General features: G+C 47.5%; 1 protein-coding gene across 1 annotated transcript in view; it reads left to right on the forward strand.

Moving 5' to 3' along the window:
• The window catches only part of LOC121591125 (forkhead box protein O), a 66,804-nt gene that overhangs the window by 5,879 nt on the left and 40,909 nt on the right, over window positions 1-20,016 (forward strand). Inside the window, exons 2-3 of the mRNA XM_041911514.1 lie at window positions 469-1,193; window positions 10,705-10,931. Coding sequence (XP_041767448.1) covers window positions 932-1,193; window positions 10,705-10,931 — 489 coding nt within the window. The 5' untranslated portion in view covers window positions 469-931. The remainder of the gene's footprint in view (window positions 1-468; window positions 1,194-10,704; window positions 10,932-20,016) is intronic.

Below are 20,016 nucleotides of genomic sequence, written 5' to 3' on the forward strand. Positions count from 1 at the left end.
GTGTGTGTGTCGTGGGTTGGTCAGTGCGGTTCTCCAGAGCGTCCAGAAGACTCTGAGCTGGGGGACGGTGGTAGTGCTGTTGGTCAATGGTCATTTGTGGACTTCTGTTCGGAAATCAATCCGCCGCCTTGTTTTGGCAGCACAAACTGCTGGGTTGTGGTTCGCCCCGTGGCCTCCTTCTTCTCTCTCTCTCTCTCTCTCTCTAGTGATAGTAGCGGTGTGTGACGTACATCCCGAACAAGGCCACCGGGCGACCAACTATCAATGCGTTCTCCCTCCCGCCCCATCGGGTACCTCCTGTGGCCACAGGAACTGTAACTGCCCCCATCGGGGAGAGTCTGTAGCGGGTTTTAGTGATTTATTGTGTTATTGTTTCTCTTTTTTCATGTGTGCGCTCTGGTAGTAGTAGTGGCGCTTGAAAACGTCTAGAAAGAGCAATAATAGTAATAATAATAGTAATCATTTCAGTAACTCTTTAGTTCCGCTCCGGTAGCTTAGTGATAGAGGGATAGAGACTAACCTTCAAAGTGCATGCAAGTGTGAGTGTGTGTGAATGTGTTGTGTGTGTACCTGTACCTGGAAGTGCGGCGAGTGAGTGTTTGTGCGTGTGTGTGTGTGTACAGTGTAACCACAACACAGTGTGCTGGAATGGAAATGTCCCTGCCGTGCGATGACAGCGCGTGAACAACGAGTTTAAAGTGAACGTTTATTGCGAAACAAAAAGCTGCCGAAAATCATCATTTGCCGTTCCGTTGTTGCCCCACGGGCCCCCGTGAACAGAGAAGAGAATCCCCCAAAGCCTACTCAGTGCTTAATTGTTCGCTCACCCTCCACGAGAGCAGCTACTTACCCGTTCCCAGAACATCCAGAAGGGGTAAAAAGCCCACCAAACGTTCGGGCCGACAGGGCAGGGCGGGTAGAAACCACGGGCATGGATCCGTACGGCTGGCCGGCTTCACCGTTGCGTGCTGGCGGTGGTGGTGGAGGAGGTGGTGGTCCCAGCGGCATGTACGACAACATTTCCAACGACGGCATACCGATGGACGCGCTGGCCGAGCTGCAGGACACGGGATTCGAGCCGCAGACGCGGGCCCGCTCCAACACCTGGCCCCTGCCGCGGCCGGAGAACTTTGTCGAACCGGAAACGGAACCGGACAGCAACAAGTGCAGCAATCAGCAGCTGGCCAACACCGGTGAGTAGGAAGGGGGAGGGGGAAGGTGTATTTTAAAAAGTGCTTCTATTTCTTTGTAGGGTTTAATGACCCAGCACGGTCAAAGTCAGATTTTTGTATGCATCAGTTCTTGCCATGGGACGCGGTGGTCCGGATAAAAATTATGGACTAGAGAGGAACTAAACTTGGAACTAGAGGCACTAAAGCTGACCTAATTATAGGAGTCTTGATCAAAATGATAGCTATAAGAGGCAAAAAAGAGAGAAAAAAGAGTCTCTAAGACACTTGTCAAGGACGACAAGGTCAGTCAGATCATTAGAAAGTCACTAGACCACTCGTCGTCTCAAAGTTCTTTTGATAGAATCGATAATTCCTTCTGGATAGCCTCAAATCGTGCTCGCTCTGTGATCGAAGTGGTAGATAATCTGCCTGACAACTCGTTCCCCAAAGAACACTGCGGGACACAATGGCGCTGTGGCTCTAAATGAACGTTCTATTATTCGATTCAAGAGGGCATAAATACCGCTAGCTCTACGTCCACGATTCAAGTGGGCAGCAGTGTAACAAGCGTAACGGCTTTTTACCACAAAGCCCACCAAGTCTGATCGGGAACGACCTCTTCGAGACGGGTTTTGAGTGGCCGTTGAGTGTGCCCAGCTATATGATCCATGTAATTGTAACGATCGTCATTTTTCAGCTATTCCCGTCTGGGTCAAACGCTCCCCTTGTCATGACGTGATGCGTGACTCACTATTACACGGCTATCGTTAACGCATAATGATAGCACAATTTGCAAACAGTATTATCCACAGTTGCATTTCGTTGTGACGGTTCCGTGTGCAATTGTGCATATTTTTAGTGTTCCACTGGAGCGCGAACGATCATACAAATTATTTGAAGCAACATAGAACGAATGAATGGAAGTGGAAATGGTTAAGCTCGATTACAACAAAGGAGTGGTTCTAGGAGACGAATTTTTAGTGTTATAGTGGAATGGAATGCTTTTTTGTCATTATTGATAGCACAAATAATAGTTTAGGCTCCTTAAAGTGCCCTTTTTTGCTTCTGAAAGTGTCCAAATCAACCGCCGTACGGTACGGTTTTTGGCTCAATTGGCACACACATCTGAAAACCGATTCGAAAAGCGCCCCAATCAAGCGCCCAGATTCACGCTGCAAACTGCTTCCCGGCATTCTTAGTGGAAAGACAATTCCATCCACGACAAAAAAGCACGCAAAAAAAAGCACGCAAACACACCAACAAAAACAAACCGCGCAACTCTCTATTCCGCCGTGCAAGAAAAGACACGCGGACGACGACGAGCCTTCTCTTCGCCCTTTTTCTCTAGCAGTGTGGAGGGCTCCTCCACTCTACCACCCGTCCCTGTGTGTGTGTGTGTGTGTCATTGAAAAAGGTGGCCGCGTTTGGTCCGCGAGTTCCTGCTTCAATGTTTACATTTTTAATTGGCCATACGCGAGCGCCGCGCGCGCACGCTCCCTGTGTGTGTGCGTGTGTGGTGGTGGTGCGCGGCCGCCTGTATTGCACGTTGGTTGTGTGGCCCATTCTTATCTGTCCCTTCTACTCCCCCCGTGTGTGTGTGTGTGTGTGTGTTTGTGGCCTCACGCGCGCACTGTCTCCCGGTATGATCGATTGAGAGGGGACTTACGATGTGTGTGCGTCTGAGATGTAGGGAAAGGGACTGTTGGGCGGGGGGTCCTATGTAACACCATCATCAACACGGGGTAGGAAATAAAGCGCGATAGAAACGCGGCGGGCACAGTAGTCAATGTCGGGCGCGCGCCAGATCGCTGGAAGAGTTGTCCACAAGAAGCGAGTGGAGAGCAGAAGCGCGGGGTGGTGGTGTCTATCGACACTGGACGGAGTGCGCAGGCAACTGGTTCTACGGCGCAAGAATCTGACCTTCGCGGACCGCTGATGATGAGATATGCGCACGTGTGTGTGTAGATTCTAGACGCGCCGAATTTTGTGAAGTGATCGTTGCTTCGCCCGTTCGCTTTTGTATGTATGTGGTGGGGTGGCTGGAGAACACACAATTTTAGCACTGACGAGATGGTTCGCCACCTGGCACCAGTCAACCCAGTCCCAGTCCCAAAAAAAAAAGAAAAGAAAAATCCAGTTTTTCTTCCTACTCTCCACGCTCCACGGAGGGTGCGATCATAACCTCAAACCCCCTTCTTATTTGAGCAGCAGTGGTGGAGATCGCTTTGATTAGCACATACACACTCGCGTGCGCCTATTACACTAGACAGGTTTACCTTCTCTTGGGGTTTTTTTTTTTTGGGTGAAGTCGCGCATTTTAACCCGGCTAGACGCTGGCTTACTGTGTCTAGTGCCTATTAATGGGGAGTGGGGAGGAATTGGGTGGTTTTTTTTGGAGGTGAGCCTCACCTGTCTGGCGCTGTCTGGCGTGAAGATCATTGGCAACGGGTGAGCGAAGAGGAGAGGGTGCTGCGTAATCGGTGTTGCGTGGCGGCCGAGTTCTGTTCCTTAAGAACGCTGGCTGGCGGGCAGCAAGAAGCGAATAGAGTTAGATCCAATACAGGAAGAAGAAAACTTGGAATCGTCCTTCCTCGTACCCCCCCTTGCAGCCAAAATAAAAAGAGCACTCGCCGAGGTGTATTTATAATGAGGAAGTGATTTAATTCTTCGAGCTACTTCTATGGGGAGCTGCGTTTTTTATTATTATTTCTGCTGACTGCTTGATTCATAATTTTCCACTAATTTATAGTGTTAGCGTCATTCTTTCCAGCGCGGGTTTGGGTTGGAATATGTAGGTTGTGTGTGTGTGTGTGTGTGTGTGTGTGTGTGTGTGTGTGTGTGTGTGTGTGTGTGTGTGTGTGTGTGTGTGTGTGTGTGTGTGTGTGTGTGTGTGTGTGTGTGTGTGTGTGTGTGTGTGTGTGTGTGTGTGTGTGTGTGTGTGTGTGTGTGTGTGTGTGTGTGTTGTGTGTGTGTGTGTGTGTGTGTGTGTGTGTGTGTGTGTGTGTGTGTGTGTGTGTGTGTGTGTGTGTGTGTGTGTGTGTGTGCCTGTCCTCGATCATCATCATTTGGTGGGCTTTTTTATGGATTTTTCGCCAGACGACCATGTATGTGCCAGACTGGGCAAAAGGCTGTCGCAAGCTAATTCCGAGCTTTTCGTAGACGTTCTACTTTCTTCCTGGTGCTGATTTGGAATGCTAATGCTATACCACCATCGGGCACAGTTGCTTCTTTCTGACTTCTTGCTCTATTACTTTCTTTAAGAGTCGGCTTCGTGTCTGCTGGGCGAGACGTCTCGAGCCTCGAGTTTGATGGCACCTAGACACAGTCACATTAAAATTCGTCTAGATTAAAGTTAAACGACTATTTCGGCCAGTCTAACTAATCAACGCCGCATGCTTAGACGGCTTTTTGTCCGGCGTGTGTGTGTGTGTGTGTTGTAGATATCGAAATGAAACCTCCGCCGTCTAGCCGGCCACATCCATACTTCCATCCATCCAAAACCAGCCAAAAGCCCGTAGACCATGACCGCGCATCGGGGTGAGCCTCGTGCACGAGCGCGAATCGAACTTTACCAAAGAACCGGAAAACGGAGCACAGGTGCATGGGGAGGGAGGGGGGAGGGGGGTGAGGTCGAAATGGAGGGAGTCGGTGGCCATTTATCTCACCCAGAAGATTGGCTTTTGGCGAACCGGATTTTGCGCCGGGTGCGGATTGAACCGGTTTCGGGGGTTTCCTTTGCGTGGCATTTTTTTTTACTAGGAGGATTTGCTTCTCCTTCTTCTTCCTCTCAAATGTTCGCCAATGGTCGGCTGGTGTCTGCGCGGCGGCCCATGCGCGAGCGGATTAGGCTTAGGCGAGACGATCGAGTGCTTCTCGTGATGGAGCGGTCTTTTTTTGCTTGCTGCCGGTTACCTTGTGTGCCTCACTGACGTGTGCACGCTTGTGTGTGTGTGTGTGCTGGGGAGTTAAAAAAAAAAGATGGTGAACTTTACATCAGGTTTTTATGTATTCAGCGATTGAATTAAAATTGATGATCTTAAAAAAAAGAAGTGGACCTGAGAGTCGTTCAAGGTGACGGAGGAAGTCTCGCAGAGCGCCGAACGTCTGTCAGAATCGAACTGTAATAATGCGGGAGTAGCTAAATACCCCTAACAAAACTATCAATGCTTTTACTGTTTTTGCTGTTGAATTTCATTTAAAGTCATCCATTTTTGACACTTGTAGTAATTACGATAATTTTACAAGATATTTGAGCAAATGTTGAGAAGACTATTGTAATTTTACATCTCATAAACAGGTACAGAACCGTGTGTAATTTGCTTTTTTTTGTCAAATTCCAAACATTTAATCCTCATAAATTTAGCATTTAGTTATTTGTTAAAATCTATTAATAAAATTATTAACTGCTTAACTTGAATTAATTAATTTTAAAACACGCAGCCTCAAACATTACAACAAATTTTGTATATAAAGTGATCGACTTACAGTCTTACAGACTTACAATTTATGTCTTGGAGACAACATTTGATGCGCACTGTCTAAAATTGGTGCCTTAGAGGCAAAACTTATAACACGCTGTCTAAAAATGGTGCCTTAGAGACAAAAGTTGGTGAGAGCTAGAGCAACAACTGTTGTGGCAACGACTGTATTGTCAAGCTTGAAAGACATTTTCGTTTCTTTGCAGCTTCTTTGGGTTGAGTTGGGATCATGAACCTAGTCACATTGATCCAAACGCTTGATTTCCAGTCTAAATGGTCATCTAATTGTCACACTCTCTGTGATACCTTGCGGAACATTGCAATAGGTAAAGCGCCACTAGAAGTTGCAGCACTGCAGCCGCCAATGCACCACGTAAGGGGGAAACAGCGTGACAAGCAGATAACGTGCGTGTGTAGTGTGCTGTGTTTGTGTGTGTGTGTGTGAGCTATGGTTTTTTTTCTCTCCCCAACCCCCTGCAATCTGCGTCATTTACATACCACATTCCGACGTGAGTTTGATTGGTAGAACTCGTTTTACTGCTCCGTCGCCGTCCCATCGCCCGCTACTAAGCCTGCTGCAAAAACCCACCTACCAACCATCGTTCTTCTCTCCCACTCGACACCTCGTGCTAACCCTGCCTGCAACTGCTTGCCGTGCATGTGCATGAACTTAGTAGTGGTTGTACTAACAACAACACGAGCAGGTAGAGAGGGGAGAGCGTATGAAAATCGATCAACTGACACAGCTAGTTAGAGACGAGCCTCCCCTTGTTGTCTGACAGCACACCAAGTGCACATGCACTTGACCATTTTACACGACACGCGCTTGTGTGTGCGTGTGGGAGCGCAATATTGATCTCGTGGGGTCAGTATAGTGCCCAAGCGGCCCCTCAATACGTTGCCCAAATACGCTAATGATTTAACCTTTCCTTCACAACACCCCCTTTTCCACTAGCGCCACCAAGAAGCCCGCCACCAAGTGAAAAATTGACAGTAGAACGGATTTTTTTTTGTGGTTGTGCGATATTGTCACTGGAAGCGTTGTTGTTAAACACTTTAAATGGGGAGATGAAGAGGAACTCCTCCCGCCGATGCGCGAATGAACCAACCAAAACAAAAACAAGACGCAATTACGCCGAACCGATTGGCCCAGTCTGAGAGAGAAAGACAGAGAGAGAAAGAGAGAGAGCGGGAATGATGCAAAAGGAATCCGATAGGGAAAAGGCGCTTGTTGCTGCCATTCACAAACAATAACATGATGCACTACAAAGTATAGAAATACGCGCGTCGCAGCACCAGCGCAGCACAGCTACGTAGTAAATGATTGTGCCAATCCCTCGCAGCAGCCTCATTTGTTGTCAAAAGCCGGTCGAAAGTGATGCGTGGTGTCAGAGCGAGCTATTACAGGCATTACGAAAGGGGTGGGTGCTGAGGGGTGTAAGTGGGAAAAATAAAAATAGATAAAATGTTGCTCCCACTGCTGCTGACTTTGAAGCTGTTGGAAGGCTTGGTTGGTTGAAACCGGTGGAAAATGATAACGAAATCGGAGGGTGTGTCAGGGACGTGTCGGGGTCGTCGGAAGTGGCTGTGGTGATTTCCACCCAGAACGATATGCGTGGTTGTTTGGAAAGCAAATCTTTCCAACCAACCTGCGGTTTTCTCACCAATTCACCCTTTTTCAGTACGATCGTTTTCCGCGTCTGATCGTCAAACTCTCGCAGCCGTATCGGGACTTGGTGTGGCTATCGTGTCATTAATCGTCCGACAATCGTTTGGCTCTCAAGTGCACAGCCAATTAAAATATTGATTGAACCCGACCGACGATTGCCGTTCGTTGCCCGTCCACTTGGCACAGTAGAAGGGATAGGGGTAGGAAGGAGAGGCACACGAAGAAGCAGAAGAAGAAGAAGAATATGGTGCTTCATTTCTTTATTGTAGGTTAGGGTGGGATAGGTTTGGTGTAGATCGTAGCAGAGCATCTTGATTGACGTTGGGTGTGTGTAAAAAAAAAGTTTGAGAGAATAGTGTCTTGATGGTTTTTTTTAAATTAACTAAAAAAGATACTTTTTTCCATTTAAACTGGATCTTCATTCCTTGTTCTAATGTAGATGATTGTGATTATGATGGGTAAAGTTGGTAAAAATCCGGAGACGACTCCGACTCCGACAATTTCGGAACCGACTTCGAAAGCTGGGTCCGCCTATTATCCGGAGTCCTTCGGAATCGTCTGGAGCAGTTCGGAGCCGTCCGGAATCATCTGGAGTCATCTGGAGTCATCTGGAGTCGTTCGGAGTCGAAGTCGTCCAGAGTCATCCGAAGACGTTTGTAGTCGGCCTTGAACAAAGGCCTGGATACGAAGTTCACGCTCAAAGAAGAATACGAAGATCGACTCTGGATGACTCCGGGAGACTCTGGAAGACTCCGGAAGACTTCGGAGGACTCCGGACGACTCCGGACGACTCCGGAAGACTCCGGACGACTCTGAACAAATCCGATTGCAAACGACTTCGGGCGACTCAGGATGACTCCGACTCCTGACGACTTCGGATGACTCTGAACCACTCCAAATGACTCCGGATGATTCCGGACGGCTCCGACTCGGGGTGGAACTATTGGAAGACTCCAGACGACTCTGAACGATTTTGAATGACTCTGGACTACTTCGGGTGGAACTATTGGTTCCGATTTTGCCGGAGTCGGATCAGAGTCGTTAATGTGCTCCAGAGAGCACATCACTAGATTTTGATGAGATATTATTGATGAAAAGATTTTTTGAGAAATAATGATCATGAAGAATTTCGATTTTTCTGCAAAATTTCCACATTCCGCTAAAAGCAACCAAACTGATTCGCACACCTGCTGCTACAGTACGAAATAAACGCTGAGCGTCGCTATTTTGGCACTGCTACATCGCCCCTACCGTACATTCTAACGATCGCACTCCCGTCCCCCTCCGATCATGCACATGGTGAGGGCGTTATATGTTACGCAAGCAATGATAGACTACTGCTACTGCTACTACGACGACCACCACCACTATTCGCTGCCAACATCCAAATCACAGGCAAACTTAGAACATAGACCAGGAATAGCGTGCCGAAAGGGATGGTGCTTTCGCGTGGAAGGGATAAGAGAGAGAGAGAGAGGATGGTGCGATAAATATAAACAAAAGCGTTTTCTTTTCCGCCGCTTGTATTGCGCGAGGGTGTAGTAGTAGTTCAGTAGTGTGCTGGTAGGAACATTGCAAACGAAGAAACGACGGCTCCAACCTGTTGTGAACCCATTGCGAAGGAGAACAGCGCACACACAGAGCAAGCGAGCACTATTTTCGGACTTTCTGATCATCAAAGACCAAAAGAGAGTGGCCACGTGGACGGTCTGATCGCATTGGGGTTGGGGTTTTTTTTTTTTTGTTGTTGCTTTTGGTACGAAACCATGAGAAGCGTTTAAGATTAGAGCGAGATTTCTTGTATTCTAGCATTTTTTTGCTCTTTTTCCTAGCACGCTAAAATGTATGCAAAAAACCCCCCACCCCGGATGAATGCGGATTTGATTGAACTTTTGCCAAACCATTCCGGTCTCTGCCGGTTTTGTGGGTGGGAGGGCAAAAGATGGGGAGTTATTCTTTTTTCTTTTTTTTTGTTTGATTAGCATCCCATTTCGGGTTATGATCGTGTGTGCTCCGACCGTACCTTACTGGCTGTGTGCGAGCTCGATCCCCGTTTCAGCTCCCGTTCACCCGTTCTCGACTGCAGTTGCTCATAAGCAGGCAAACAAAAAAAAAGTGGAAGCAAACTGTGAACTGAAAAACTCGAAAAAATTTAATGATCCGCGCGGCGTTGTCCGTTTCGTCGCTTTGGGTCGTCGCGGTTGGCAACGTCACGAAACGGACTACTTCTTCACAGGCGCGCGCGCTGTCTGTGTCGCTATATTTAGCGCACCAGTCTGTCCATTCGGGGCAGCAAGAGAGAACAAGACCTTGCCGCGTGAGCGGGCGATAGAGCTGTATTGATTTGATTTTTTTTTTTTTGAATACAGCGTACCATGCTTTAAGTTCTAAATTCTTTTAGGCTAGTCGCGCGCGGGTTTGGCGCGGAGCAGGTTTGGAGGTCACCAATAACGCAAAGGCAAGGGAGCAAGAGAGAAGTGTTGCCGTTTTTTTTTTCAAATGCCACGTTTGCCCGGTTCTAGAGATATCCATCCGATGGCGAACGGCGAAAGGCTGCTGCCAGATTGCAAAGCGGTCTCTCGTGCGAGAGGTGTACGATTAAGAGAAGAGGAAAAAAGTCACAATCACCCCCAATCCCAACACCACTCCAAACTTGTTCCGCTCTGGAGGATCGGGTATTTTTGGAAAGTCTGACAACTTTTACCACCCAAGGCCTATGGCGGGCGGGCGGACCTGCCAGTTGGTATGCGGGTATTCGGTTCGCGCCGTTGACAAGATCCCTCTGCGAGCGTTGCGTGCGGGTTAATTTGATCCTTTCAATTGGCGCTCCGTTACAGTGGAGACTTGGGAGGCCTTCCTCGCCTGCCCCTTAGGTTCAAGGTTGAACGGAGATGGGAAAGAAGGGCTATATTTGGCCTACTCTTTTCGGCTAAATGTAACGGGACAGGTGAGCTGCCGTTCTTGATGGGAGGCAGGGACAGATTTTAGTCCTCGGCGCTCTAGATAGCGCGCAACATGTGGTTTTTGGAGCGAAGAGTTCGGTTCTAGCCGTAGCATCTGGTTTGATTTTGGGTTGACGCACCTGAGAGGTTTCCTGGCCCAGTGTCCCATATCACATGAGCCAAACTCAGAAGAAAGTTGATAGGAGGAACAGTTGGTCACTGAGAGGAGGTTCTAGAAGGTTTCAAACCGTTGTGCTGGAATCACACGACTCGCTGACTCGCTGTAATCACTGCCAGACAGCAATAGGCTTTTTGATAGCCCTTCAAAAATACACCTTCTGGCTTATCAAAAAACCCCACAATCCACTCTCCACCTTTAGCGTGACGTAACCTTGTCCAATGTCCGCATTCTAATCGACGGCTTTTGGCTTTTCCATTTCCAGGCTCCAGCAATACGCAGCTGCAGGCGGCCGCATCATCGTCCTCGTCCAAGAAGAACTCATCGCGACGCAACGCCTGGGGCAATCTATCGTACGCCGACCTCATCACACAAGCCATCAGCTCGGCCAGCGACAGCCGCCTAACGCTCAGCCAGATCTACGAGTGGATGGTGCAGAACGTGCCGTACTTCAAGGATAAGGGCGACTCGAACAGCAGCGCTGGCTGGAAGGTAGGAGGGTCATTTTTTGCGTGTGTGTGTGCTTGGTCCGTTCGTGTCTTCCGATTTCCGTGTTTGAATTTTTGAAAAGGGCTAACCTTGCGCTTGACCCAAGATGGGAAGTTACGATTACTCACGGCGCTGGCCCTACTCATTAATCTCGAATTCGAACCGTGTCCGGAAAAAAAATGGTTGAGCAAACGACCTTGGAGATCATTGAACTGACATTTCTGTTCCAATGCTAAAGAACCTTTAACGTTGTAGATTCATTTGGACATTGGATACTAGTTTATGCCCAACAAGATATGTTCGCAGTAGTTTTTGTACCTATCAATATGTTCATATGGATATTCAAAATCTGTTTTGTATACAATATACAATATATCGAACCTAACCAATCGGGGTTGGAATGCTTCAATTCGCTTCCTCCCCGATCAAATAGATTCCAACACCGGAAGAAGATCAATTGCCCTTTGATAAAATCAATTGTGAAAGCTGCCACGCCGTACTTTCGGGCAGAGAGGCGCCGTTTTCCGATGCGGTTCGCTCACAATTGGCTTGGAATATCGCGACCATTGTGCATCCATTGGGCCTGTATTCTATTCCTCCAAATGTCAACGCAGATACGGTGTGAAGCTGCGGCGGAAATAAAATAAGGCTCTCCAAAAATTGCCATCCAGCCGTGGGACGATCCTTCAATTGATATCCGATTCAATGGAATCATCGTGTGATGCTGCGTTCCTTTTCCGGGACATATCCCACAGGGACATTTCCCAGAGCAGTGAGAGCATTGGTGTGCGTTGGTGAGAGAGAGTGAGAGAGAGAAATCCCATTCCAGCGGTGGATAATCTTCATTAAGGTTAATGCCATAACACATGCTTGAGGGGATAGTGCCGGAGCAACGATGCACAGATGATTTCACAACGGGCGTGCTACTGCTCGGAGTGGTGGGACACGTGGCCGCGGTACACACACACACATACAGACACACGAAATGTTGATTGAGCTGTCCCCAATGTTAAGGTGTGAGCGATGATGATAATCCGCTACATTGACCAAACGTGCTATGAAGGTAGGCGCTGCTGGAGAAGGAGAACCCCACAACAATGGGAAATCGAACGTATATACACAGACACACACACACACACACACACACAACACACACACACACACACACACACACACACCACACACACACACACACACACACACACACACACACACACACACACACACACACACACACACACACACACACACACACACACACACACCACACACACACACACACACACACACACACACACACACACACACACACACACACACACACACACACACAAACACACACACACAAACACACACACACAAACACACACACACACACACACAAACACACACTGGAGAGCTATTTCCAATCGAAACCCGTATGCCGCCTGGTCGGACGATGGGAAATGATTTGTGGTGAAAATATCAAATCGAATGCATACATGAATTTATTTGCAAAACTCATCCACATTCCAGCACGCCGACGTGTAGTGGGAGGGCTCTGGGAGAAAGTGGAAGAGGGGATGTGACAGTGACACAGGCTCTACACACGTACCAGTGCACGTGCGTACGCACGATGCACCCGGCATTTCATGGGCAACGGTTTGGGCCAGCGTGGAAAACGCTTTCCCCCACTCCCTCCGGTGGGGAAGAAAATTGAGATGAAATTATTGTATTAAAATTTAAATCACGCCAATAGAATTTTAAACCACCAACCCCAACCATCCGGCCGCGTTGACCATCCTGACCTCTCGTGCTGTGGTTTATGTGGATCACACATTTTTTTTCGGTGGCAAACTAAACCAAACCAAATTCTAGTCGCTTTACAGATCACAATTACTGCAATATATGGCGCGTGTGATGGCATGATTTTGGACACGCGAGATCCGCATATCATGGCTATGGTTTACATTTGACACGCATTGTTGTTGTGCCGCTTTGACACATCCGTGGCAAGGGGGTAGATAATTAGAGAACTTTACATTAGTGCATTGGTATCGGGCACGTGACATGATGATAGAGAGCAGCATCTGTGTGTCATTGGAGATTTGATTGAAGCGTTGAATTGGCTTTCTTTTCTATTGGGTTTAAATTCAATGAAATATGGTATAAAGTAGAGTTGTTTTATTTATTTTGATTATTGGTTCAATTGAATTCACAAGAACTTTGTCTTGAATATTTTTGGCAAATTTGCAGTATTTTTGCTCCCGAAAGTAGGACAACTACAAACGACTTCTATAATGAGCCTACTTCTAATGCTATACATGTACATGTGCGCTACAACTTAAACTGCAACGCATTACACTTTCAAACACTTTCAAACGCTGTGTCGAAAAACGATTAACCTCCTGTGCGCACACCATTACACCACTAGATTGCTGCACTCATCTCAGCCCCCCCCCCTCCCGCCCTGTGCTCTTCACAGCCACGCAACCGCACTTCCGCTTTTCACACCCGAGACATCCTGGAAGGAAGCTGCCCCAAAGAGGGGGAAGCTGCAGCCTTGTCGAATTGCCCCCCAAACGGAAACAGCAAACGAACTTCGCTTTGAACTTTGCTGCACTGCACTGGACGAGCGCCCCATTTGTGTCTGGACATAATGATTTCCCCTCGATGGTCATCTTGTGGTGGGGTTTTTATTATGTCGGTGTCTGTGTGTGTGTGTGTTTCTTTCCACCCTCTGTGAAGGTTCTAGTGTGTCACTAGTGGTTTTTGGAGCGTTTAAAGCGCGAAGAGCGAGCCTTTTATCCCTTTTCCTACAGCGTAATATTGAAATACATCTTTAAGCGCATTTGGCATTGGAATGTTCCCCGCGTGGAGGGAGGCTACTGTCACTCATACTGCTCTCGCGGTGGTTGTGAATGTGGAAGAAGCTTCCCTTATCAGATCAGATCACCCCCTGGTTGTACAAAACAGCAGCAAAAAAGAGCAGCGCTTATACACAGAGTTGACGCCAGGCTAGGCGTTAAACGGCAGGCATGCAAGCGTGATACGGGGATTGCAACGTGATGTACTCGAGACGGACGGCGGCTGGCTGTGTGTCTCAACGGCCGTTTTTTTTTCAAATCGTTTAAACAGCAGCAACAGTAACAACAATAGAACGTACTTGAGGATGATGACGATGAAAGCGGCGGTAAGCGATGAGTTTGCGTTTTTTTACTGTGATTTGTGAAACGTTTTTCATGGAATGGAATTTTATCAATTGTGGGTAAATTGGTTGATTGTTTGACCAAAGTTTTCCTTACTCAAAATGAAACTGCCAAACCAGAGACCTTCTTTGAGGCGTTACAATATTTGCCGACAGATGGCGCCACTATGTTAGACCACTAAGAGCACTAATATGCAAAGTATGCAATACCACTGAAGCGTTCGTCGAACAACACAAACAAACCTATTTGAATGCTTCGTTGTCCCAGATGCAGCGAGCGTGTTGCATCGTCCCTCTGTGGCGGGGTAACATTTCCCTCATGTGTGTCATCTCGGGCCTTTCTCCATCAAAAAGATACACATCATCACAGCCCTTTGCCGAGTAGCATTTGCTGGCATGATTGATTCGTCCTCTTATTACAACAATCAAGACTCAGCCCAAGTTCTCCGGGCCGGTTTTGTGGCTTCCGTTGCTTTTTTCTCCTAGTGCTACGGAAGCCACGGATAAATCAATCCAATTTTTCGTGAAATCATCTCTCCGCGTCGCTGCTGCTGCTGCTGCTGATAGCGTTTTGTGGATGCTGCGGAAGACCCTTTCTCTTCAGTCCTCCCTCCCGCATTCAGATTGATTCTTGATTCCATGGGGTTTTTTTTTCATCCGCGAGGGTTGTGGCCGCGATCGGGGATACCATCTTGCCGCGGGATGTATGTGAAACATGCTGCAATTCAATAATACACATCCACGGGAAACGTTATACGCCTTCAATCAATCTGCGCACGATTGGCGTGGCAGCGCCACAGACAATGGCAAATCGCTCGCCCGTCGGAGGCTCGCACTTGGCGCCAAGAAAAAAAAAAAAAACAGCGACACACAGCGTTTTCGTTTATTTTTCATGAGCAACAGTGCCTGCGGCACATTTAATTCAGAAGAAAGCTGCTCCTTAGGATAGGATTGCCGTGGTCGTGGTGCCGTGCATTGCCCCCATCCGTGTTTGCTTATTAGACCGAAAAAACGAGGAAAAGAAATCCGAAGGATCCAGTTACCTTTCAAACCAAACCCTAAAGCCGTTGTGGACGCAATTTTCGTGCATCCTTCGTTACGCGCGGGGTGAGGGCGGTAAATAGAGGGATGGAGGGAGAGTCCCATAACGGGTAAATTGAGTTGTCCTCTCGTAAGAGAGAGACAGTGGGGGGGGAAAAAACCCAAAACCACCAGCAAACGAGTCCGATGCTGCCGCGCGACGACGGTTAAGGTGTGTCAAGACGTTTGCATACGTTTTGCTCGCGCATCTTCTCCACAGATGGTGATTTCATGCGAGTTGGTCGTTTTTTTTTTTTTGGTTCGTCGCTGGAGTGATGGAAACCATGGAAAGCATGAAGCATCATGGTTATGCTACTCGCTCGTCTCCCTCCGTCTCCCCACCCGGGGCTGCAGGTTTTTTGACAACAAACAAACATGCGCCACTCAAAACCACACCTTGAAGTTATGCTTGAGATGTGTGTGTGTGTGTGGCAAAAGTCCCCTGCCGAAGACTCGGCCCGCATGGGGCATGGGCGGCGCGGATACTTGAGCGATGACTGATTGCCAAAAAGTAGAAAAAGAACTAGAAGTGATGGAGTGAAGCGGCGGTATGCGAAACAAAACAAAGCCCCCAAACGGTAATACACCACCGCTACATCCCTTGGTTTATGGGACACGTTGAAGGGTGGAATCAAATTCCTGTCCGTCCGGATTGAGAGAAGTGGTGCAGGATTTTCTGGCAAGGTGCGACGGAAAAGAGGGTGCATTTGGTTTCATTTTATTAAGTAATTTTTTCGGGCAGGTTCATGACACGTGGAAGAATTTGGTCTATTCAAACGTGAAGCAGTTGGTGAATAGAAGCGTAAAATAAGGATTTAGACCGGGGGGTAATATTGCATGCTTTACAAAATCTCGATCCCTTTCCCGCGATGTAATCGCTTTTGAAAGTGTACAGATATGGAAAATTGATATCACACTGATAGAGGATGGGTGTGGATTGATTGGAAGTGCTGGTGGCCTATTTGTGGGATAATGCTCAATTCAGCTTATCGATGTATCATTTTACGTTTATTCTTGTGTCACCGGTGGTGCTTCTGTTGATGCGATTAACTCGTGGAAAATGGGTAGAAACCTAAGCAAGGTTTGTGTCAATTGCTTTATCGTGTATCTCGTGTCCTGATGATCGTGCAGGATGTTTGTGCAGTTATCTTATTGGATCTGTATAGGATATCTTATTGGATATTTAATGGATTGCATCGCTTGGGAATATTATTTTACAATTCAGAATTGATGTTTATTTATTTTATTTCTTTCAAATGAAGTATTAAATTTACATTTTGGACACATTTAATCGTACATCAATGTGTTTCCACTTAAACATATCTTTTCTAGTCGACTGAAAAAGATGTGGCGCCTCCATTCTCGCACGTGCGTTTAAATATCAACTTGCACAACAGGGGTACAACCGACGTGAAGAGTTTAAAGGAGAGGAGAGTCTTTCTCGAATTACAATTCAAAAGAGAACTCCCATCAGTGCAAACTAATTTGTTGGATTGTTGGAAGGCACAAAAGCAAACCAGATTGAAAGCTAACCGGCTGTAGCTTTATTAGGTTTCCATTGTTCTATTCATCCAGCCTGGATGATGTATAAATAGCTTTAAAGCACTTGCAAGAGAGGCAGTGTGTTTTTATTCGGTTATGATTTCCTCCAAATTGCCCCTTGTACAGTCTTACAGCCATTTCCATCAGCTTAGCAATCGTTTGCGGAATAAAAAAAACACGAAACACACTTGCTCTTGCACAAATAAATATCTTAAGTGTGCTCTTGAAACAGCACACACAAAAAAAAACGATGTGCATCACCGTTGTACGATTGTTCGCTTGGCCGGGGAATGGGAGCTCTGGCAAAAAGGCGATGGGCTATGGATAACACGCGGGGTGTGTGTTCATCAACCTCTTGCAACAACGCCTTCCCCGCCTCGCTGGGGAAGAATATTGTCTTCTGCCGTGTTGTGCGGACGGAATCATTTTAGCTCATCATCGCAGCGTGCAGCGGCAGCACGATACCACCACCGCTTGTTACAACAAGTTGACTGCAATAACTTTGCTACTTCAGCCCCGGGAGCACAATAATTCAGTACATCCAGTGCCACCGCTACTGTGTTGCCTTTTACGATGCCCACAATGAAGCCGGTAACGAGCGCATCGGTGGTCGAGAGAGGGGTGGGTGCGATGGCTGAATGGGTTCGTGGCTCGCTTGCTGCCTGCCTGTTGAATGCGGCGGTGCTTCCAACCATATGGTGCGAAGGGTTGGATGTGTATCGACATCATCCTGTTGTGTACCATGCATCCCGAAGGAGGAGCGTCCAACCAATAGTTGGGTGCGATGCTGATGGTGTTGTTAACTTCCGATTTGGGAGCACAAAAAATAGGGAACAACACTATAGTTATGCGATTGTGTGGTATGGGGAAGTTGTCTTGGGTTGTAGAAAAAGTGATGTCTTTCTTGGGGGAAAGTAAATCATTAATTAAGAGCCGAATATATTTCCTAAGATTAACGACCGAAAGTATGTATCAACTGAAATATTTGAATAATTTTTGGTAAATTCTTTATTATGTTAATATTATGTTTCTTATTGTTTCTGGATACAAGAACGTCTAGATTGAGTATCAATGATTATTTTATCAAAATAAATAAAATAAAATACTATAATTAATCATGAATGACCTCGCGCAAGACCTTATCAGCATATCTTTAGACTATTGCTAGGATAATCCTGCATTCAGGTTCTTGTTGGTAGATAAGAAAAAAATGGGTCAATATGTTTCCCTTTTTAATACAATCCCGATAACAACACAGTCTTATCTGTTAAAATTAGGTATGCCTGTACTTGGACCTGCCATACATCATCCTGTCCAATGTATTATTACTTAGCAAATTTTGCATCAACCCAAATTAAATTCTCACCCAACGGTTGTGCTGCTTCCCAACGGTTGTCGTTCCAAGTTCACACCAGCCAGTGCTATGATACGCCCGCTATGATGCAAAGCATTAAAAGCAACACCTTCTTACGCTTCGTTTGATCGCAGCGGAAGCGGAACTGCTTCGAGACATTGCCGGTGCGCCAGAACAGAAGCAAAAAAAAAAAAAAAACACCGCGTAATACGCAACAGTGCAAAGAAAGTACAAGACGATTTGAACCTTCTCGCTGCCGAAATAGCAGCAGCAGCAGCAACAAAAAAGGCGCGAAAGGAATCAGGAACTCCCTAGGGAGGGAAATCTGTTTCACGCTAATCGGATAATGATAATTAGCGAATGGTTTGCCGTATGCTCGGTCGCAATTTCAACCTTTCCTCCCCCTGTGAGCTGTGCGATCTCTCGCCCCTTTTTTCCGTCAGACGACCCGACCACGTGACATCGTATAGAGCGGGGAGAAATCAGAGCAAGAATCCAACTGTCAGCAGCACTTCCCCATAACTTCGATGAGTAACGCTCGTCCTTGCCACACACACACCTTATCCTGCTTGATGTAAGGCGAAAAGTCGTCGGAATTGGTGCCACCGCGAGGTGAAACATAACCAGAGCATCCCGCTAATTGGCGCACTCTCACAGCGCGTGGTGGTGGCTGAAAGATGTATCTTCTTGAGCGCGCCCGTCTTGAGACCGAACGGGAGCAGCGCAACGACGTGGTGGAACGGTTGGCATTATTTTAATCTGCAAATTTCTTACTGATGTTTTTATTCGCCCTAGTCGGCACGGCGCAGTCGTTTGCGCTTACGAGGGGAAAGCAAGAGATGGCATCGAAGAAAGTAAAAGCAAACAAATGCCCTCGAGGGCAAGGGGACGGAACTGCTTCGAAACGATACAGCTCACCGGCACCGGCATGAATGATTGGGCTACAAATTGAAGCAAATGCAAATGAACATCATAAGTAGCTGCCGACAGCATCATTAAAGTGACACAAAATTGGGCGCGAAGCGAAGAAAAAACTGGTAGAGCAGGGCGACAGCTCTCGGCTAGTGTCCTGGAGACGGTTGCTGCCCTGCTCCATCCCTGGGTAACGTTGGTTGGTCCTTACGGTTCGTAGCCTCCGGTTGTATCGAAATCCAGCCGGTGGAACGAAGGGACCATAAAAATGGGTGGAAAAACGGATGGGGTGGCAGGAAAAACGACACAACCGGACTCCTCGAGTCTGTTGCTGCTGGCGGCATCGGTGGCGGCGGCGTGACCGAGAATTATCTCGTTAGATGGTAAAATATTGTGTGCGTACTTACCTATCAAAATCGGGTCGTTTAGCTCGGCTGGTGGTGTCTTTTCCCTTCCCACACCGTCAGTTTGTCGTCGTTGTGCCGATCAATTAAGGGTTTATATCCGTGTAAATCGTGCCCATTTACGCTTGACTTGGCCGTGTCGTTGCGCGTGTTTGGGTAGAGCGGGAAGGTTCGATTTCCTTCCCCCCAAGCGCCAGGAGCACGGCGAGCAACAGGAGACTGGCGAGCAAACGACAAACCTCCTTCCACCCCCGGGAGGAGGACTCTCTCTCTCTCTCTCTGGGTTGCTAAGGACGCAACGGAACCGTCTTGACCGTATCCGGATCCAATTTCACACCAGCCGTAACGTGTATCGATGACTTATTCTACGATGTGTGCTTTGCGCGATGAGTGTGTCTGCCGGACCGGACCACGCGTGTGTGGGGACCAAGACGTCTTGCGGTGACCAGAATATTTGGTCCTTCGAGCCGGATCGTGACGCAATTGGTTTGCTTTATGTTCATCATTCGTATTGGCGCGCTCGTGGACCGGGCACTGGAGGAATGTAGCTGTTCGTTTAGTGTTGTCCTCATTCGTTACAACTGCTTCTAACAATGATGCAGGAGGGGA

The sequence above is a fragment of the Anopheles merus genome, chromosome 2R (genome assembly GCF_017562075.2).
Source record: "Anopheles merus strain MAF chromosome 2R, AmerM5.1, whole genome shotgun sequence".
Lineage (NCBI taxonomy): Eukaryota > Metazoa > Arthropoda > Insecta > Diptera > Culicidae > Anopheles > Anopheles merus.